The 18,779-nt window shown below is 41.0% G+C and overlaps 1 protein-coding gene across 2 annotated transcripts in view; it reads left to right on the top strand.

The window, feature by feature from the left end:
• ak7b (adenylate kinase 7b) overlaps positions 1-18,779 on the top strand; it is an 86,935-nt gene that overhangs the window by 52,592 nt on the left and 15,564 nt on the right. For both annotated transcript variants that reach the window (XM_072567850.1, XM_072567849.1), the window contains 6 exons: positions 1,264-1,354; positions 2,553-2,627; positions 3,640-3,789; positions 11,367-11,495; positions 13,151-13,268; positions 16,446-16,574. In XM_072567850.1, coding sequence (XP_072423951.1) covers positions 1,264-1,354; positions 2,553-2,627; positions 3,640-3,789; positions 11,367-11,495; positions 13,151-13,268; positions 16,446-16,574 — 692 coding nt within the window. The remainder of the gene's footprint in view (positions 1-1,263; positions 1,355-2,552; positions 2,628-3,639; positions 3,790-11,366; positions 11,496-13,150; positions 13,269-16,445; positions 16,575-18,779) is intronic.

The raw sequence follows: 18,779 nt of genomic DNA, 5'->3' as shown, positions 1-18,779 counted from the left end.
GACCATGTTCCCAACTAAATTAGTCTCACCTGCCTGTATATGGGCCATATCCTTCTAAATCTTTCATATTCATGTCCTTATGTCTTTAAACGTTGTAACCGTACCTGCATCCTCCAGTTTCTCTGACAGTTCATTCCATACACTAACCAATCTCTGTGTAAATAAAAATGCCCCTCATGTCCTTTTTAAATCTTTCTCCTCTCACTTTAAAATCACTCCATGGTTTTGAACTACCCCACCCTAGGGTGTTGAGATAAAAAGTATATTGTGGAATTCGAATACTTTTCCTGAGCAAAGTTCTGTCTTTTGGTTCTCCTTGTCTTCTATTGTTTCAGTTGCACCAATATTTATGTCTGTACTGAGACATGTACAGTTGTTTTTAGAACCAAAGAACAAAATGTATAAAAGTAAATGTACTTGTTGAAAGCAAGCATTGACTTCATCACAACCACTGCAATCTGTAGATCAATTGGCAGCACACTCAGCTCTGAATTAGAGGGCACTCCAGGACATCAGCATAAAAATGAAGGTTAATAGACTAGTGAAAAAAATGAAGGACTACTTAACTGCAGTAGGGGGTGTACTTTTACGATGAGAGGAGACAGATTTAAAAAGGACATGAAGGGCAACTTTTTTCACATAGAGAGTGGTTAGTGTATGAAATGAACTGTCAGGGAAAGTGGTGGATGCAGGTATAATTACAACATTTAAAAGACGTAAGTACTTTATTAGGTGAGTCATTAACCTCTTGGATCATCTGACAGATGGCTATAAAAGACCCCATGGCACTATTTTGAAATGAGAATTCCCAAAGCAATTACCAATATACGTCCCTCAAACATTGTTACTTTTTTTTCTTTTTATTACTCAGCAATCACAACTATTTTCCATTAATTTCAATAGCAAAAAGAGAGGTGAGAATAAACAGATTTTTATAATAAGCAGAAATGTTACAAGGAGTGATTCCTCACTCCCAGTCAGGAGCTGATCTCAGAAATTGTGCACATCAGAGGATAGGCATACAGCTGTACTATTTCCTACTCTTGCAATCCTACCTTAGTGGATCCTCCCACAGGGATAAGAGAAACACTCCCTCATTTAAACTTGCTGAAATATCAGATGAATTTGGATTGGTTATTTTTGCCTATAAACTATCTCAAATTTCCAAGTTGTTTGGAAATGGAGTACGTGTGGTTATTTCAGCATGGGTGATTATTGGACCAATGAGTTTATGAGTGACCTGTTTTTGGCCTTATCTTGCAGAGTGATACAAAATATAATAGAACGAAGACCAAAAACAAACTACATTCTTGCAATGGATGACTCAAAGCACAAGATGAAAGAAATAGTCAAGGTAAAGACTTAGAGATTGTTCCTGAAATAAAGGCATTTATGTGTCTTTCACTCCCACCTGCTATCTCAAAGTGCTTCACAGCCAATAACATACTTTTTAATTATAGACACTGTTATAATCTAAGAAGCTAAGTTTTAAACTGTTCTAATGTGATAAAGTGTATAAATTCTAATTGTGCATTTATACTTCGATTAAATATTATTTAATTTGTCTTAACTTAATTTTGACTTGTGAAGAGTACGTTACCAATATTCCCCTCCTCCATTTTTATGAAACTCTGGTTGCAGTTCCATTCACTTATGGGTCTCAGAACTGTCTTTTGGTTGATCCATTGAGCCAAACGGAGTCATAGTCAAGTTGGCTACCCTCAGAGCTGACTGGAAATTCCTGTCAGCACAGGAATGGGGCTCTTAAACTTTTACATAATTGATAATAATTGGGTTCAGTTGACTGCTTGCCACTTTATGGCAAGCAGTTAGTCCGACCAAAGGAAATTCACATAAAATAGCTTAGGTGGGATTGAACACCAAACCAGCATGGAAGCCAGTAGTGGAAAATTACACGTTCGCCCACTTCCGATTTGCTTGTCCTTCAGCTGATTTGCTGGGCAACATTGTGTTGAAGTGTTTCACAAGAATGTTAAAGTTACTACAGAAATTTTCAAAGAAAAAAAGAGTTCTCACGGTTTCCTGGTCAATAATGCACCCAACCAATAGCACAGAATCGAGAAAGTGAGGACTGCAGATGCTGGAGATCAGAGTGAAGAGTGTGGTGCTTGAAAAGCATAACAGGCCAGGCAGCATTCGAGGAGCAGGAGAATTGACGTTTTGGGCATCAGATCTTCATCAGGAATAGCACAGAATAGCTAGCCATCTATGTCAGTTCTATTTGTTCGATGTTATTAGTATGGTATGTATGTCTCTTTTGCTTGTATAACACTGAATGAATGCATGCTTGATTCATCACATGAAGTGCTTTGAGACATTTAGCCATGATAATTCATTATATAGTTATTTCTTCTTATCATAAGATAAACTGTATCAACGTAAGCAATTCAACCATTGCCCTTCTGTTCTATATCGTTTAATTATCTGTTGGACGACTTGGTAATTAAGAGTTCTGGAAAGAACAGTTCAATCTAGAATCCAATTCTACTATCTTTAGAGGCTGCAAGTAAATATAGTAATTATCTTGACAGGCGATCAGCAAACTTGGGCCTGGCAAGGTTCAACATGTTCCTGAAGCAGATGCCCTGCTCAACTATGACTTGGCGGTTAGTATATCATTTATTGCAATTTTTAACCATCCTTCTGCTTAACTTTTGAATTTCCATTTAATTTAGCTAAGTAATAAATAAGGGGCTTTCCATAATCATCACAACCTTTCTATTGTTGTTCATTTCCTTAGAACAAAAAGAGCAGATTGTTTTTATAGGAGACATTAGATGCTGCTGCGCTTACCGTCTTCTATAGCTTTCATGTTTGAAAATCTTATTTGTATGGCCTCCGTTTCTTTTATAAATATGGGAATTTTATTGAATCTTTTACTCTGTATGCCACATTAATCTGATTAGAAACCATTACTGGGAAAGGACAGAATAGCAAGTCATAAGTAAATGAGAAGAAAGAGATAGAGAAGTTAGCTAACTAGATAGAAAGAAGAAACACAACTGGAAAATGTGGGAAATAAGAATCAGAGATATGTTGGAACAATAAGAAGTTGTCAGGCATTCTTAGAGGGAAAAGGTAAAACTGGGTAGATTATGAGAAGAAAAGACATAAAGGAGGAACCATTACAACACGTACTCTGGGAACTATTTGCTGTAAGGGGAAGTGACACTGGCTTATTTTGTACATGCATTCCAAATAATAACAATTGCAAACTATGAAATTGAGGAGCTTCTTCATCGTTTGAAAAGCAATTGCAGATAAGTATGTTGAATGGAATATGATAAGACAATGCTGCACCATTAGACTATGAAACATAGTTAAATTTTCAGGCTGATGACTGAGCACCAGAAATCTGAAACATGAACTCTGCATCTCTCCACAGATGCTGCCTGACTTGCTGAATATTACCAGCATTTTCAAAATTCACTTCACATTTCTAATGTTTATTGTTTCGCTCTGTAACATCGAGCGGATTTGATTCAATAGAATCTTTCACATTGCACAGCTACTATAATTTTGATTTTACCTACAAGACAAACCTTATTTTGTTTTGTTTTAAAAAATAAGCTCAATCTCTCAAAATTTTAAATTTAAGTCTCCTTTCTGCTCCAACAGCAATCAGATCTTGATCACTTGATGGTGAATCTGACAATGGAGGCTTTTTTCATCAAAGAAAACTTCAACATCCACTGGGTGGCTGAAAATGGTATTGTGGAAAACATTCAGAACCTTTTCAAAGAATTCAAGCAATCTCGAATACTTCTGGTAAACCTGTATATTATCTCAAGATAATTTCTTATGGTGACATTTTTTTGGAGGTTGTATTTTGCATGGCCAATTCATCTTCATATTCCTTCAATCTTGCAGAAAGATTGAACAGTGGCAAAAACTGTTCTCTGATAAAAGGTCACTAACTTGAAATGTGAACTCTAATTTCTTTCTTCGCAAGTGATGACTAGCCTGTTGATCATTTCCATCATTTAAAGTTTTAATTGCAGTCTAAAAATATTTTGATGTCCTCACACTTAGCCTTACTGTCCTTTGGACCATTCATTCCATCCCTGCATTTGACAGTGAGAATTTATCGATACTTTGCCCAGCTTGAAGAATGCTAGAGGAATATAAAGTTCATCTCTATTGTTGTCTCTTCTCCATCATAGTTTCTCCCAACCTGTTAAAAAGAGCCTTGAATCATGCTGGAGTACCGTTTGCTTCCCTCATCCAAATGATCTGTCTTCATAAGTGAGACGAGGATCAAAGATGTCCAAAACTGCACCCAATAACCACACACAGATCCCAAGTGCTACCAATCTGGCTTCAAAGTAATTCCAACAGTCCAAAGTTGTGCAGGTTTCGTGGATTAGCCATGCAAAATTGTCCGTAGTGTTCAGAGATATGCAAGCTAGGTTGATTATCCATGAAGAATGTAGAATTATAAGGATAGGATGGGGGGGGGGGGCTTGGCCTGGGCCTGGGCCTGGGTGGGATTGTTCGGTGTGGACTTGATGGGCCAAGTGGCCCGCTTCCACAGTGTAGTAATTCTGTCATTCTATTTCTCCTTAGCCTTGTTTGAATTTTGTGGGAATTAATTGTTTTCCTTTATTCTCTAATGGAATGTGAAGAGCTGGCAAAGCCAGCCTTTGTTGCTGTTGAACTGGAATACGAGGATTGAGCACATGAATGCATGGCTGAGGAACTGGTGGAGGGGACAAAAGTTCACATTTTGGATCATTGGAATCTCTTTTGGGGTAGAAGTGGCCTGTATAAGAAGGACAGATTACACATGAATTGCTGGGGGACTAATATACTGGCAGGGAGATTTACTAGAGCTGTTCGGACGGATTTAAACTAGTAAGTTTGGGGAGGTGGGAATGGAGGTTGGGGAGGAGGGGGAGGACCCGGGGGGATAGTGAGGAAAGAGATCAGTCTGAAATTGGTACGGTTGTGAAAAAGAGCAAGTCAAACAATCAGGCAGGCTGGAACAAAGCAGAGAATGATGTAGGACTGATAAATTAAACTGCATTTATTTCAACGCAAGAGGCCTAACAGGGAAGGCAGATCCACTCAGGGCATGATTAAGAACATGGGACTGGGATTTCTAAGCAATTACAGAGATGTTGCTCAGTGATGGACAGGCCTGGTTGCTTAATGTTCCAGAGTATAGATGCCACAGCAAGGATAAGAAGGGGGACAGGAGAGAAGGGGCAGTGGCGTTTATGCTGAGGGATAATATTACGTATGTACTTAGGGAGGATATTACTGGGAATACATCTCGAGAAGTTATTTGTGTGGAACTGACAAATGAGAAAGGGATGATTACCTTATTGGGATTGTACTATAGACCTCCCAATAGTCAGTGGGAAATTGAGAAACAAATTTGTAAGGAGTTCTCAGATATCTTTAGGGTGGTTATGGGGTAAGGGATTTTAACTTTTCAAGCATAGACTGGGACTGTCGTAGTGTTAAGAGTTTAGATGGAGAGGAATTTGTTAGGTGTGTACAAGAAAATGTTTTGATTCAATATGTGGATGTATCCACTAGAGAAGGTGCAAAACTTGACCTCCTCTTGAGAAATAAGGCAGGGCAAGTGACTGAGTTGTCAGTGGGAGAGCGCTTTGGGGCCAGTGACCATAATTCTATTAGTTTTAAACAGTGATGGAAAAGGATAGACCAGATCTAAAAGTTGAAGTTCTAAATTGGAGGAAATCCAACTTTAACGATATTTGGCAAGAACTTTCAAAAGTTGATTGGGGGCAGATGTTTTCAGGTAAAGGGACGGCTGGACAATGGGAAGCCTTCAAAAATGAGATAACATGAGTCCAGACAAAGTATATTCCTATTAGGGTGAAAGGCGAGGCTGTAGAGAATGCTCGATGACTAGTGAAATTCAGGGTTTGGTTAAGAAAAAGAAGGAAGCATATGTCAAATATAGATAGCAGAGATCAAGTGAATCCTTAGAAGAGTATAAAGGCAGTAGGAGTGCACAGAAGAAGGAAATCAGGAGGGCAAAAATGGGGCATGACATAGCTTTCACAAATATGGTAAAGGAGAAGCTAAAGGGATTTTATAAATACATTAATGACAGAAGAGTAAATAGGGGGATAATAAAGCCCCTCAACGATCAGTAAGGCAGCCAATGTGGACGAGATGGGGCATATACAAAATGAGTATTTTGCATCAATGTTGATTGTGGAGAAGGACATGGAAGATATAGAATGTGGGGAAATAGATGGTGACATATTCAAAAATGTCCATATTACAGAGGAGAGAATGCTGGATGTCTTAAAAAACATAAAGGTGGATAAAAGCCTTGGACCTGATCAGGTGTAACCTAGAACTCTGTGGGAGGCTAGGGAAGTGATTGCTGGGCCCCTTGCTGAATTATTTGTATCATCAATAGTCACAGATGAGGTGGCGGAAGATGGGAGGTTGGCCCATATGGTACCACTATTTCAGAAAGGTGGTAAGGACAAGCCAAGGAACTATAAAACAGTGAGCCTGACATCAGTAGTGGGCAAGTCATTGGATGGAATCTTGAGGGAAAGGGTTTATATATATTTGGAAAGGCAAGGACTGATTAGGGACAGTCAACATGGTTCACTAACTTGTTTGAGTATTTTGAAGAAATAATGAAGAGGATTGATGATGGTAGAGCAGTAGACATGATGTATATGGACTTCAGTATGGCATTCAAGAAGGTTCCTCATGATAGACTGGTCAGCACAGTTAAATCACATGAATACAGGGAGAACTAGCCATCGTGAGAGGAACAGACAGGACATTTGTGGTCATCAGCGAGAAACCCGGATGGTGTGTTGCCGCCCAAGTTTTCTACAGGCCCCCCAATAGCAACAGAGACACGGAGGAGCAGATTGGGAGGCAGATTTTTGAAAGGTACAGAAGTAACAGGGCTGTGTCATGGGTGACTTTAACTTCCCTAATATTGATTGGAACCTCCTTAGTTCAAATAGTTTCAATGAAGCAGTTTTTGTTAGGTGTATCCAGGAAGGATTCCTGATGCAATATATAGATAGGCTGACCAGAGGGGAGGCCTTATTGGATTTGGTGCTTGGCAACATGCGAGTTGTCAGATCTCTCAGTGGGAGATAATTTTGATGATAGTTATCTCAACTTCATGACCATTACTATACTCATGGAGAGGGATAGGAGCAGATGGTAAGGGAAAATATTTAATTGGGGGAGGGAGAATTACAAAGCTATTATGCAGGAACTGGCACGTCTCGAATAGAAACAGATGTTCTCAGGGAAATGCGCAACAGAAATGTGGCGGTCATTTAGGAAGCACCTGCTGACAGCGCTGGATAGGTTTGTGCCGCTGAGGCAAGGAAGGGATGGAAGGTTGAAAGAACTGTGGGTAAGAAGGAATGTGGAACATCTAGTCAAGAGGATGAAGGAAGTTTAATTAAGATTGAGGAGGCAAGGATCAGACAGGGCTTTGGAGGGTTACAAGGTAGGCAGGAAGGAACTGAAGTATGCACTTAGGAGAATGAGAAGGAGCAATAAAAAAGCTTTAGCTTTTAGGGTAAGATTAAGGAAAACTCGAAGACGTTCTACACTTATGTGAAGACCAAAAGGATGGCCAGCATGAGTGTAGGGCCAATCAGGGATAGTGGAGGGAATGTGCCTGGAGTTGGAGGAAGTAGGAGAGGTCGTTAATGAATACTTTGCTTCAGTATTCACTACTGAGAGGGACCTTGACATTTTTGAGGATAGCATGAAACAGATTGGTATGCTTGAATGGATTGATGTTAAGAAGGAGGATGTGCTGAAAATTTTGAAAATCATGAGGACAGATAAATCCCCTGGGCCAGACGTGTTATTCCCTAGGTTACTACAGGAAGTGAGGAAAGAGATTGCTCCACCTTTGGCGAAGATCTTTGTATCCTCACTGTCCACTGGAATAGTGTCAGATGATTGGAGGGTGGCAAATGTTATTTCCTTGTTCAAGAAAGGGAATAGGGATAATCCTGGGAATTATAGACCAGTCAGTCTTATGTGTGAGGATTCAGAGAGGTTGGATTTGATTACTTGGAAAACCATAGCTTGATTAGAGATAGTCAGCATAGCTTTGTGAGGGGCAAGTCATACCTCACAAACCTTGTTGAATCCTTTGAAAATGTGACAAAAGACATTGATGAAGGTAGAGCAGTAGATGTGATGTACATGGATTTTAGCAAGGCGTTTGATAAGGTTCCCTATGATAGGCTCATTCAGAAAATAAGGAGATATAGGATACAGGGAAACCTGTCTGTCAGGATACCGAAGTGGCTGGCCCGTAGAAGACACATAGAAGACAGAGGGTGGTGGTAGATGGAAAATATTCAGCCTGGAGCTTGGTGACCAGTGGTGTTCCGCAGGAATTGGTTCTGGGACCTCTGCTCTTTGTGATTTTTGTAAATGACTTGGATGAGGAAGTGGAAGGGTGGGTTAGTAAGCTTGCTGATGACACGAAGATTGTTGGAGTGGTAGATAGTGTGTAGGGCTATTTTAGCTTGCAACGGGACATTGACAGAATGCAGAACTGGGCTGTTTAGTGGCAAATGGATTTCAACCTGAAAAAGTGTGAAGGCATTTACTTTGGAAGGTCGAATTTGAATGCAGAATACAGGGTTAGAGGCAGAATTATTGGCAGTGTGGAGGAACAGAGGGATCTTGAGGTCCATGTTCATAGATCTCTCAAAGTTGCTACCCACTTTGATAGGGTTGTTAAGAAGGTGTATGGTGTGTTGGCTTTCGTTCATAGGGGAATTGAGTTTAAGAGCTGCAAGGTTATGCTGCAGCTCTATAGAGCCCTGGTTAGACCACACTTGGAATATTGTGTTCATTTTTGGTCACCTCATTATAGGAAGGATGTGGAAGCTTTAGAGAGAGTGCAAAGGAGATTTGCCTAGACTGGGGGGTATGTCTTATAAAGAACGGTTGAGGGAGCTAGGGTTTTTCTCATTGGAGCAAAGAAGGATGAGAGGTGACTTGATAAAGATATACAAGATGTTGAGAGACATAGATAGAGTGGATAGCCATAGATTTTTCCCAGGATGGTTTTTAAGGTAATTGGAAGAAGGTTTACAGGAGATATCAGAGCTAGGTTCTTTATTCAGAGAGTGATGGGTGAGTGGAATGCACGACCAGCAGTGGTAGTAGAGTCAGACACTTTAGGGACATTTAAGCAACTCTTGGATAGGCACATGGAAGTCAGTACAATGAAGGGTATGTGGGTTAATCTGATCTTAGAGTAGGATAGAAGGCCAGCACAACATCGAGGGCTGAAGGGCCTGTACTGTGCAGTAGAGTTCTATGTTCTATGTTCTATTTGGTACAGAGCTGGCTCGAAGGGAGAAGACAGAGGATAGGGGTGGAGGGTAGCCTTTCAGACTGGAGGCCTGTGACCAATAGTGTGCCACAAGAATTGGTGCTCGGTCCACTGCTTTTCGTCATTTATGTAAATGATTTGGGGGTAAGTTTGCAGAAGACAGCAAAATTGGAAGTATAGTGGAAAGTGAAGGTTATCTCAGAGTACAACGAGGTCTTGATCAGATGGGCCAATGGGCCAAGGAATAGCAGATCGAGTTTAATTTGGTTAAATATGAGATGTTGCATTTTGAAAAGGCAAACCAGGGCAGAACTTATACACTTAATGGTCCTAGGAAGTGTTGCTGAAGAAAGACACCTTAGAGTGCAGGTTCATACTTCCTTGAAAATGGAGTCACAGGTGGATAGGATAGTGAAGGTGGCATTTGGTATGTTTTCTTTTATTGGTCAGACTATTGACTATAGGAGTTGGGAGGTCATATTGCGGCTGTACAGGACATCAGTTCGGCCACTTTCGGAATAGTGTGTGGAATTCTGGTCTCCTTCCTGTCAAAAGGGTATTATGAAACTTGAAAGGGTTCATAAAAGGTTTACAAGGATGTTGCCAGGTCGTGGGGCGGGGATGTGGGGGGTGGTGGGTGGTTGAGTTATATAGAGGCTGAATGGGCTGTGGCTGCTTTCCCTGGAACATTGGAGGCTGAGGGGTGATCTTATTGAGGTTAATAAGATTATATGGAGCATGGATAGGATAAATAGGCAAGGTCTTTTCCCTGGGGTGGGGCAGTCCAGAACTAGAGGGCATAGGTTTGGGGTGAGAGGGGAATGATTTAAAAGGGACCTTAGGGGCAACCTTTTCTTGCAGAGGGTGGTGCGTGTATAGAATGAACTGTCAGATGAAGTGGTGGAGGCTGGTACAATTGCAACATTTAAAAGGCATCTGGATGGGTATGTGAATAGAGGGATACGGGCCAAGTTCTGGAAAATGGGACTAGATTAGTTTCGGATAGCTGGTTGGCCTGGACAAGTTGTACTGAAAGGTCTGTTTCCGTACGGTTCATCTCTATGACTGCGACTCTGACTGGGTTGCTGGACCATTGCTGAGTACAATTAAGCACTCAGTTGTGGGCTTGGAGTCATGAGTCAGCCAGTCTGGGAGAGGACTATCAGACTTCCTTTCCTGTGGTCATTAGCGATCCAAAACAATTTTTTTGCCACTAGGTTCATGGGTGACTATTAATAAGTTGAGCTTTATATTCCAGGTTTTTATTAATTGAGTGTATATTCTACCAATGACTGTCATTGGATTTTGAACCTGTTTCACTGGATTACTACAGTAACATTATCACTATGCTATTTTCATCCCTGAATGTTTGAAGTAGATTGTCTTCGCACCTCTGCTTCATTACTAAATACTCACAAATACCAAGCAGGTGTGGTCTTCTGTGCCCCACGAGGAAAGACAAGATTTCCCCTGCTCAACCTCTGCCCTCACCACTCTCTATCTTTCCTTCCCATCTTCCCTTCCTGAAACCCTTTTGTATTTTCCCCATTCCCTCTGTGCTAGTAGCCAATGTCCACTTCTTGTCTTTCCGCGTAGGTGAGATGCAGACTGGCAACATGTTAATGAACCCCAGCAGTTAAAATTCTCAGCCCTTCATTCACCTTCCCAGAATACAGTCGGAATTAAATGTGGAATCTCTTTGCTAAATTAGCTGAGAAGTCACATGACACCAGGTTATAGTGCAATAGATTTATTTGAAATCACGCGCTTTTATAGTGCTTCCCCTTTGTCAGGTCAAGTCACTGACTTCTGACCTTATCCACCCCAGTCCAATACCTGCACCTCCACATTGTGCTTAATTAGCAAAAAAGGAATATTGAACTGCATACCTCTCTGTGTTTATTTTCTACCTTATTGTTTAAGGATTCTTTGTTACTTTCTGGAACTCTTGTAAGATTTTTTGATTTAAAGCCAAAGTAGTCAACGGGTTTTTGCAATTTATTTTTCACAGCCACTAAAAATCGCAATTCTGGGACCTCCCGCAGTAGGGAAAACCTCAATAGCAGAGAAGCTGGCTAAGCACTACAAGCTACACCATATCAAAATAAAAGATGTAATTGAAGAAGCTATCGCAAATCTGGTATGTTCACTTTAACAAGACATAGAAAATGTCAAGAATGAGAAAAGCTCACTTTACCCAACCAAACACATCCCTCCAGTACTTTTACTTTAGATTGTATGTAAAGCAATCTCAATGTTCTTGAGAAGGTGGTAGCTCATCACCACCTTTTCAAGGGCAACAAGGGACTGGAATAAATGTTGGCCGGCCAACAATGTCCATGCCCCATAAATGAACAAAAAAAAACTTTAATTGTCAACCTTTTCAAGTACAAAGCTTAAATTTCTTCATCCTTCCTAATAGCTGATCTTTGCATGTGAGGGTCTCTATTATGAGGAGGAGGTGTTGTGGTGCACTGTGTAGAATTCCTGCCTCTCAATAAGAAATTCTGTGTTGAAATGCTCCCCCAGTACTTGATGCATTCATAATGTAGCTGAAAGGTTGAGTGTCAACTTGTGAATCCTTCCAAGATAGGTTATAAGTATGCAAGAGATTCCTGGTCATGTCATGTAATGGAAAGAAATGAGTACTTCCACCATTGTCCATAGCTCCATCTGATGTGGATCAGATTGGAGCCAACAAAATAAGATTCAATCCCTGTTCTCGCTGAAGTAGATTTGAGACCAATTCACAGTGGACATTGCAGCAAATTTGTCTTTGGGCAGAGAACTCAAAGGAGAATTGCTATTATATTTCTTCAGTTACTTGACACTGGAGAATTAAATCAATGCCAAGAGATTTTTTCTTCTGTCTTCTAGGCTTATGATTAGTAGGAGAATCAATGGGTTTGGGAAAGTGGGGGAAAGAGGATGTGAGAAATGTCAGATCAGCCATGATTTTATCAAATAACGGAGCAGGCTCAAGAGGCCAAACAACCTTCTCCTATTCCTATTTTTTATGGTCTTATGGTAATGTTATAAGTATACAATTACTCTTGCATTTTTTTCATTGCAAGTTTTTTTTTCCCCCGAGATAGGGTGACTTACACTACTCCATGGTGCCAGGGGATCCATCAATGTGGCTATTCCTTATGTGGAAACCTCGTCACAGACAGCAGTTAGCTGTTTAACCATTGATCACTGTCCTACTACCCGCTGACATCCACGCATACTATGTTCTTACCTAAAGGGGGGTTTACTGGATAGCAATCAATCTGCAAATTGGGGTTGATCTCATATTCCTTATTCGAGAGGCACTAAAACCAATTGAGATATACTTCCTTCCAACTCGACTGAGACCGTGAACACAGACTAGCAGTGGATGATGTCCACCTTGTTTTTGATTTAGATTAGATTACTTACAGTGTGGAAACAGGCCCTTTGGCCCAACAAGTCCACACCAACCCGCCGAAGCGCAACCCACCCATTCCCCTACATTTACCCCTTTGCCTAACACTACGGGCAATTTAGGATGGCCAATTCACCTGACCTGCACATCTTTGGACTGTGGGAGGAAACTGGAACACCCAGAGGAAACCCACGCAGACACGGGGAGAATGTGCAAACTCCACACAGTCAGTCGCCTGAGTCGGGAATTGAAACTGGGTCTCTGGCGCTGTGAGGCAGCAGTGCTTGCCACTGTGCCGCCCACTAGTTTTTGCCTTTTGGAAATGAGCTGAGAGTGCTTTTATTTAAAAAAAAGTTCAAAGCTTTTTAAAATTAAGTTAATGGTTTTAGGAATTAAAAAGTACCCAGCCTGAACCTGAAGAAGCTGAGGAAGAAGGTGATGACACAGGTATCAAAGATGCCCAGGACCTCCTTGACCAAGTCAGAGACAATATGGAGCAGAATGGGGGTAATCGATGTTTATTTTGCATTTATTTAACCTGTTAATAAAAAGAGCTTAGAGTTGCAGATTGTTTTAAATGTTGCCTTAAGTTGTATGTCCAAATATGGCATGTAGGTGAAATGACTAGCTCCCTCTCATTACATTGAACGTAGATCATAGAACAATGCAGCAGAGTACAGACCCTTCGACCCTTAATGTTGTGCCGACCTTTTCTCCTACTCTAAGATCAGATTAACCTACATACCCTTCATTGTACTATCTTCCATGTGCCTATCCAAGAGTTGCTTAAATGTCTCTGACTCTACTACCAGTGCAGGCAGTGCATTCCATGCACCCACCACTCTCTGAGTAAAGAACCTACCTCTGACATCTCCCCTAAACCTTCCTCCAATTACCTTAAAATTATGTCTCTTTGTGATAGCTGTTTCCGCTAATTGGCAAAAATTCTCTGCTATCCACTCTATCTATGCTTCTCATCATCTTGTACACCTCTATTAAGTCACCTATCATTCTTCTTTGCTCCAATGAGAAAAATCCTAGCTCCCTCAACCTTTCTTCAGAAGACATGTCCTCCAGTCAAGGCAGCATCCTGGTAAATCTCCTCTACTTCCTCTCTAGAGCTTCCACATCCATCCTATAATGAGGTGACCAGAACTGAACACAATATTCCAAGTGTGGTCTAACCAGGGCTCCATAGAGCTGCAGCATAACATCGCAGCTCTTAAACTCAATCCCCCTGCCAATAGAAATCAACACACCATATGCCTTTTTGACAACCCTATCAACTTGGGTAGCAACTTTGAGAGATCTGTGGACATGGACCCCAAAATCCCTCTGTTCCTCCACACTGCCAAGAATCCTGCCTTTAACCTTGTATTCTGCCATTCAAATTTGACCTTCCAAAGTGAGTGACTTTTCCAGGTTGAGCTCCATCTGCCCAGTTCTACATCCTGTTAATGTCCAGTTGCAGCCTACAACAGCCCTCCACACTATCTACCACTCTACCAACCTTCGTGTCATTGGCAAACTTAATAATACACCTTTCCACTTCCTCATCCAAGTTATTTATGGAAATCACAAAGAGTAGAGGTCCCAGAACCAATCCCTGTAGAACACCACTGGTCACCAAGCTCCAGGCTGAATGTTTTCCATCTACCACCACCTTCTGTCTTCTATAGGCCAGCCATTTTTGTATCCAGACAGCGAGATTTCCCTGTATCCCATATCTCCTTACTTTGTGAATGAGCCTACCATGAGGAATCTTATCAAATGCCTTGCTAAAATCCATGTACACCACATCTACTGCTCTACTTTCATCAATGTTTCTTGTCACATCTTCAAAGGTTTCAGCAAGGTTTGTGAGGCATGACTTGCCCTCACAAAGCCATGCTGACTACCTGTAACCAAACTATGGTTTTCCAATTAATCATAAATCCTCTTTCTCAGAATTCTCTCTAGTACTTTATCCACAACAGAAATGAGACTGACTGGTCTGTAATTCCCAGAATTATCCTTATTCCCTTTTTTGAACAAGGGATTAATATTTGCCAACCCCCAATCATCTGGCAGTACTCCAGTGGACAGTGAGGGTACAAAGATCTTCGCCAAAGGTGCAGCAATCTCTTTCCTCACTTCCTGTAGTAACCTAGGGAATAACACGTCTGGCCCAGGGGATTTATCTGTCCTCATGATTTTCAAAATTTTCAGCACATCCTCCTTCTTAACATCAATCCATTCAAGCATATCAATCTGTTTCATGCTTTCCTAAAAAAAGTCAAGGCCCCTCTCAGTAGTGAATACTGAAGCAAAGTACTAATTAATGACCTCCCCTACTTCCTCCAACTCCAGGCATATTCCCTCCACTATCCCTGATTGGCCCTACCCTCATGCTGGCCATCCTCTTAGTCTTCACAAAAGTGTAGAATGCCTTCGAGTTTTCCTTAACCTTACCCTAAAAGCTATGGCTTTTTTATTGCCCCTTCTCATTCTCCTAAGTCCATACTTCAGTTCCTTCCTGCCTACCTTGTAACCCTCCAGAGCCCTGTCTGATCCTTGTCTCCTCAACCTTAATTAAACTTCCTTCATCCTCTTGACAAGATGTTCCACATTCCTTGTTACCCACAGTTCTTTCAACTTACCATCCCTTCCTTGCCTCAATGGGACAAATCTGTCCAGCGCTATCAGCAGGTGCTTCCGAAACAACCTCCACATTTCTGTTGTGCATTTCCCTGAGAATATCTGTTTCTATTCGAGGCGCAGCAGTTCCTGCCTAATAGCTTTGTAATAACACCCTCCTCCAATTAAATATTTTCCCATACTATCTGCTCCAAATCAATAGTTCCTTTCATTGATTCTTTCCTGACCTTCTATTTCATTAACATTGACTAACACCAAATTGTTGCATTCCAAGAAGGACCAAGAGAGTGAAATGTTGAATAACAGGAACGCTATTAAAGAAACGTTCACTCTGCAGGTAGCAAGGTTGGACTAAATTGCCTCTCACCCAAAATGGCTGATGACGTCATTGCATCACATAATCAAACTCTTAAAGTGTCAGTCCACTGCACTTACACAGCCCATCAAATCTAATTCAGTCAATCCTGTTTTCCCACACCATCCCTCTCTCTCTTCAAATGAATTACTATCAAGTGTCAACCCAATTTCACTTTTACATAAATTCTGCTGCTGCCACCTTTATAGGCAACAAGTCCCATATCACTGCCACTCTTAAGTTCTTCCTCAAATTTCTCTTGCATCCCTTAACTAAAACTTATCCAAAAACTAAAACCTCTGTTGCCTAGTCTTAGCATTATCAGTCAGTGAGAATAGCTTTCCTTTGTCTACTTTATTCAATTAAATCAATCAATATCTAGTACACTTTCCACAAATCTTCTCTGAAACTCTTTTATTCTAAGAACAGCAATCCAGCTTCTCCAATCTAACTTGGTAGCTAAACTCTGTCCAACGAATCATTCTGCTAAGTCTGTACTGAATTCCCTTGTTATATGTTAGTTTTGGCCTAATCAGGATTTCTAAAGGTTCAACATAAATGTGCTGCCTTGTACACTACATCTCCATGCAACTTCGGATTTGATATGCTTTGCTAACAACTTTAGTTTTTTATGATAGATACTTTTCCCTCTGCATTCTAACTGATGGACTGTTTCATTGTCAACTTTGCAGGTCGTTTGGATGATGGATTTGTCATCAAGTTTATGAAGGAAAAGTTGTCATCGATGCCTTGCCAGAACCAGGGTTTTATTCTTGATGGCTATCCTAAGACATACTTACAAACCAAGGAACTTTTCAGTGGTGAGCTATTGCACTTTAAAATAATTTCATAAGAGAATTGCAGTTATAAAGTCATAGAGATGTACAGCACGGAAACAGACCCTTCAGTCCAACTCGTCCATGCTAACCAGATATCCCAACCTATTCTAGTCCCATTTGCCTGCACTTGGCCCATATCCCTCTAAACCCATCCTATTCATATACCCTTCCAGATACCTTTTAAATGTTGTAATTGTACCAGCCTTCATCACTTCCTCTGGCAGCTCATTCCACACACACACCACCCTCTGTGTGAAAAAGTTGCCCCTTAGATCTCTTTTATATCTTTCCCCTCTCACCCTAAACCTATAACCTCCACTTCTTGACTCCCACATCCCAGGGGAAAGACCTTATCTGTTTATCCTGTCCATGCCCCTCATGATTTTATAAACCTCTATGAAATCACCCCTCAGCCTCCGACGCTCTAGGGAAAACAGCCCCAGCCTGTTCAGCCTCTCCCTGTAGCTCAGATCCTCCAACCCTGGCAACATCCTTGTAAATTTTTTCTGAACCCTTTCATGTTTCACAACATCCTTCTGATAGGAAGGAGACAAGAATTGCACGCAATATTCCAAAAGTGGCCTAACTAATGTCCTGTACAGTCACAATATGACCTCCCAACTCCTGTGCTCAATACAATAAAGGAAAGCATACCAAATGCCTTCTTCACTATCATATCTACCTGCTAAGATTTTCTTTCCCAAAATGCAGCATCTCACGTTTATCTAAATTAAATTCCATTTGCCACACCTCAGCCATTGGCCCATTTGATCTAGATCCTGTTGTACTGTGAGGTAACCTTCTTTGTTATCCACTACACTTCCAACTTTGGTGTAATCTGCAAACTTACTACCTATACCTCCTATGTTTACATCCAAATCATTTAGTTGACAAAATGTAGTGGACCCAGCACTGAACCTTATGGCACTCCACTGGTCACAGACCACCAGCCTGAAAAGCAACTGTCCACCACCACCCTCTGCCTTCTACCTTTGAGCCAGTTCTGTATCCACATGGCTAGTTCTTCATGTATTCCATGAGATCTAACCTTGCAAACCTGTCGAACGCCTTACTAAAGTCCACATCGATCACATCCACCACTCTGCCCTCATCAATCCTCTTGGTTACTTCTTCAAAAAAACCCAATCAAGTTGGTGGGACATGATTTCCCACACACAAAACCATTTTGACTATCCCTAATCAATTCTTGTCTTTCCAAATACATGTAAATCCTGTCCCTAAGGATTCCTTCCAACAACTTGCTCATCACTGACATCAGGTTCATCGGTCTATAGTTCCCTGGCTTGACCTTATCACCTTTCTTAAATGGTGGTACCATGTTTGCCAAATTCCAGTCTTCCGGTACCTCACCTTTGACTATCAATGATACAAATATCTCAGCAAGGGGCCCGGCATCAATTCCCTAGCTTCCCACAGAGTTCTAGGGCACACCTGATCAGGTCCTGGGGATTTATCCACCTTTATGCATTTCAAGACATCCAGCACTTCCTCCTCTGTAATATGGACATTTTTCAAGATGTCACCATCTATTTCCCTACAGTCTATATCTCCCATGTCCTCCTCCACAGTAGGCACTGATGCAAAATACTTGTTTAGTATCTCCCCCATCTCCTGTGGCTCCACACAAAGGCTGCATTGCTGATCTTTGAGGGGCCCTATTTGCTCCCTAGTTACCGTTTTGTCCTTAATGCATTTGTAAAAACTCTTTGGATTCTCTTTAACCCTATTTGCCAAAGCTATCTCATGTATCATTTTTGTCCTCCTGATTTCCCTCTTAAGTATACTCCTACCATCTTTATACTCTTCTAAGGATTCACTCAATCCCTCCCCAGTGCAACTTCACATTTCAGCCCAAAGGATTGTATTGATGTTGATTAGAGTAAGGCAGAGATACTTATATGTTGTGCAAACTAAGGAATATCCTGTGAGAACACCTTTTTGTTAATATGTTTAATAAACAAAATCATATCCCTTCCATTGCTATTTTTCAGTGAGTTGATGGAAAATTTGCCACTTGCCCAGAGCAGTGCAACTCCTGTAACACTCAAGATGTTCAACATCTTCCAGGACAAAGTATCCCACTTGATTAGCATCCCAACCAGTTGCAGAAATTACACTCCCTCCATCAGTAATGCATAATGGCAATCATGTAAACCATTTATAAGA

Source organism: Chiloscyllium punctatum, chromosome 4 (genome assembly GCF_047496795.1).
Source record: "Chiloscyllium punctatum isolate Juve2018m chromosome 4, sChiPun1.3, whole genome shotgun sequence".
Lineage (NCBI taxonomy): Eukaryota > Metazoa > Chordata > Chondrichthyes > Orectolobiformes > Hemiscylliidae > Chiloscyllium > Chiloscyllium punctatum.
This window is presented reverse-complemented; position numbering and strand designations above follow the sequence as displayed.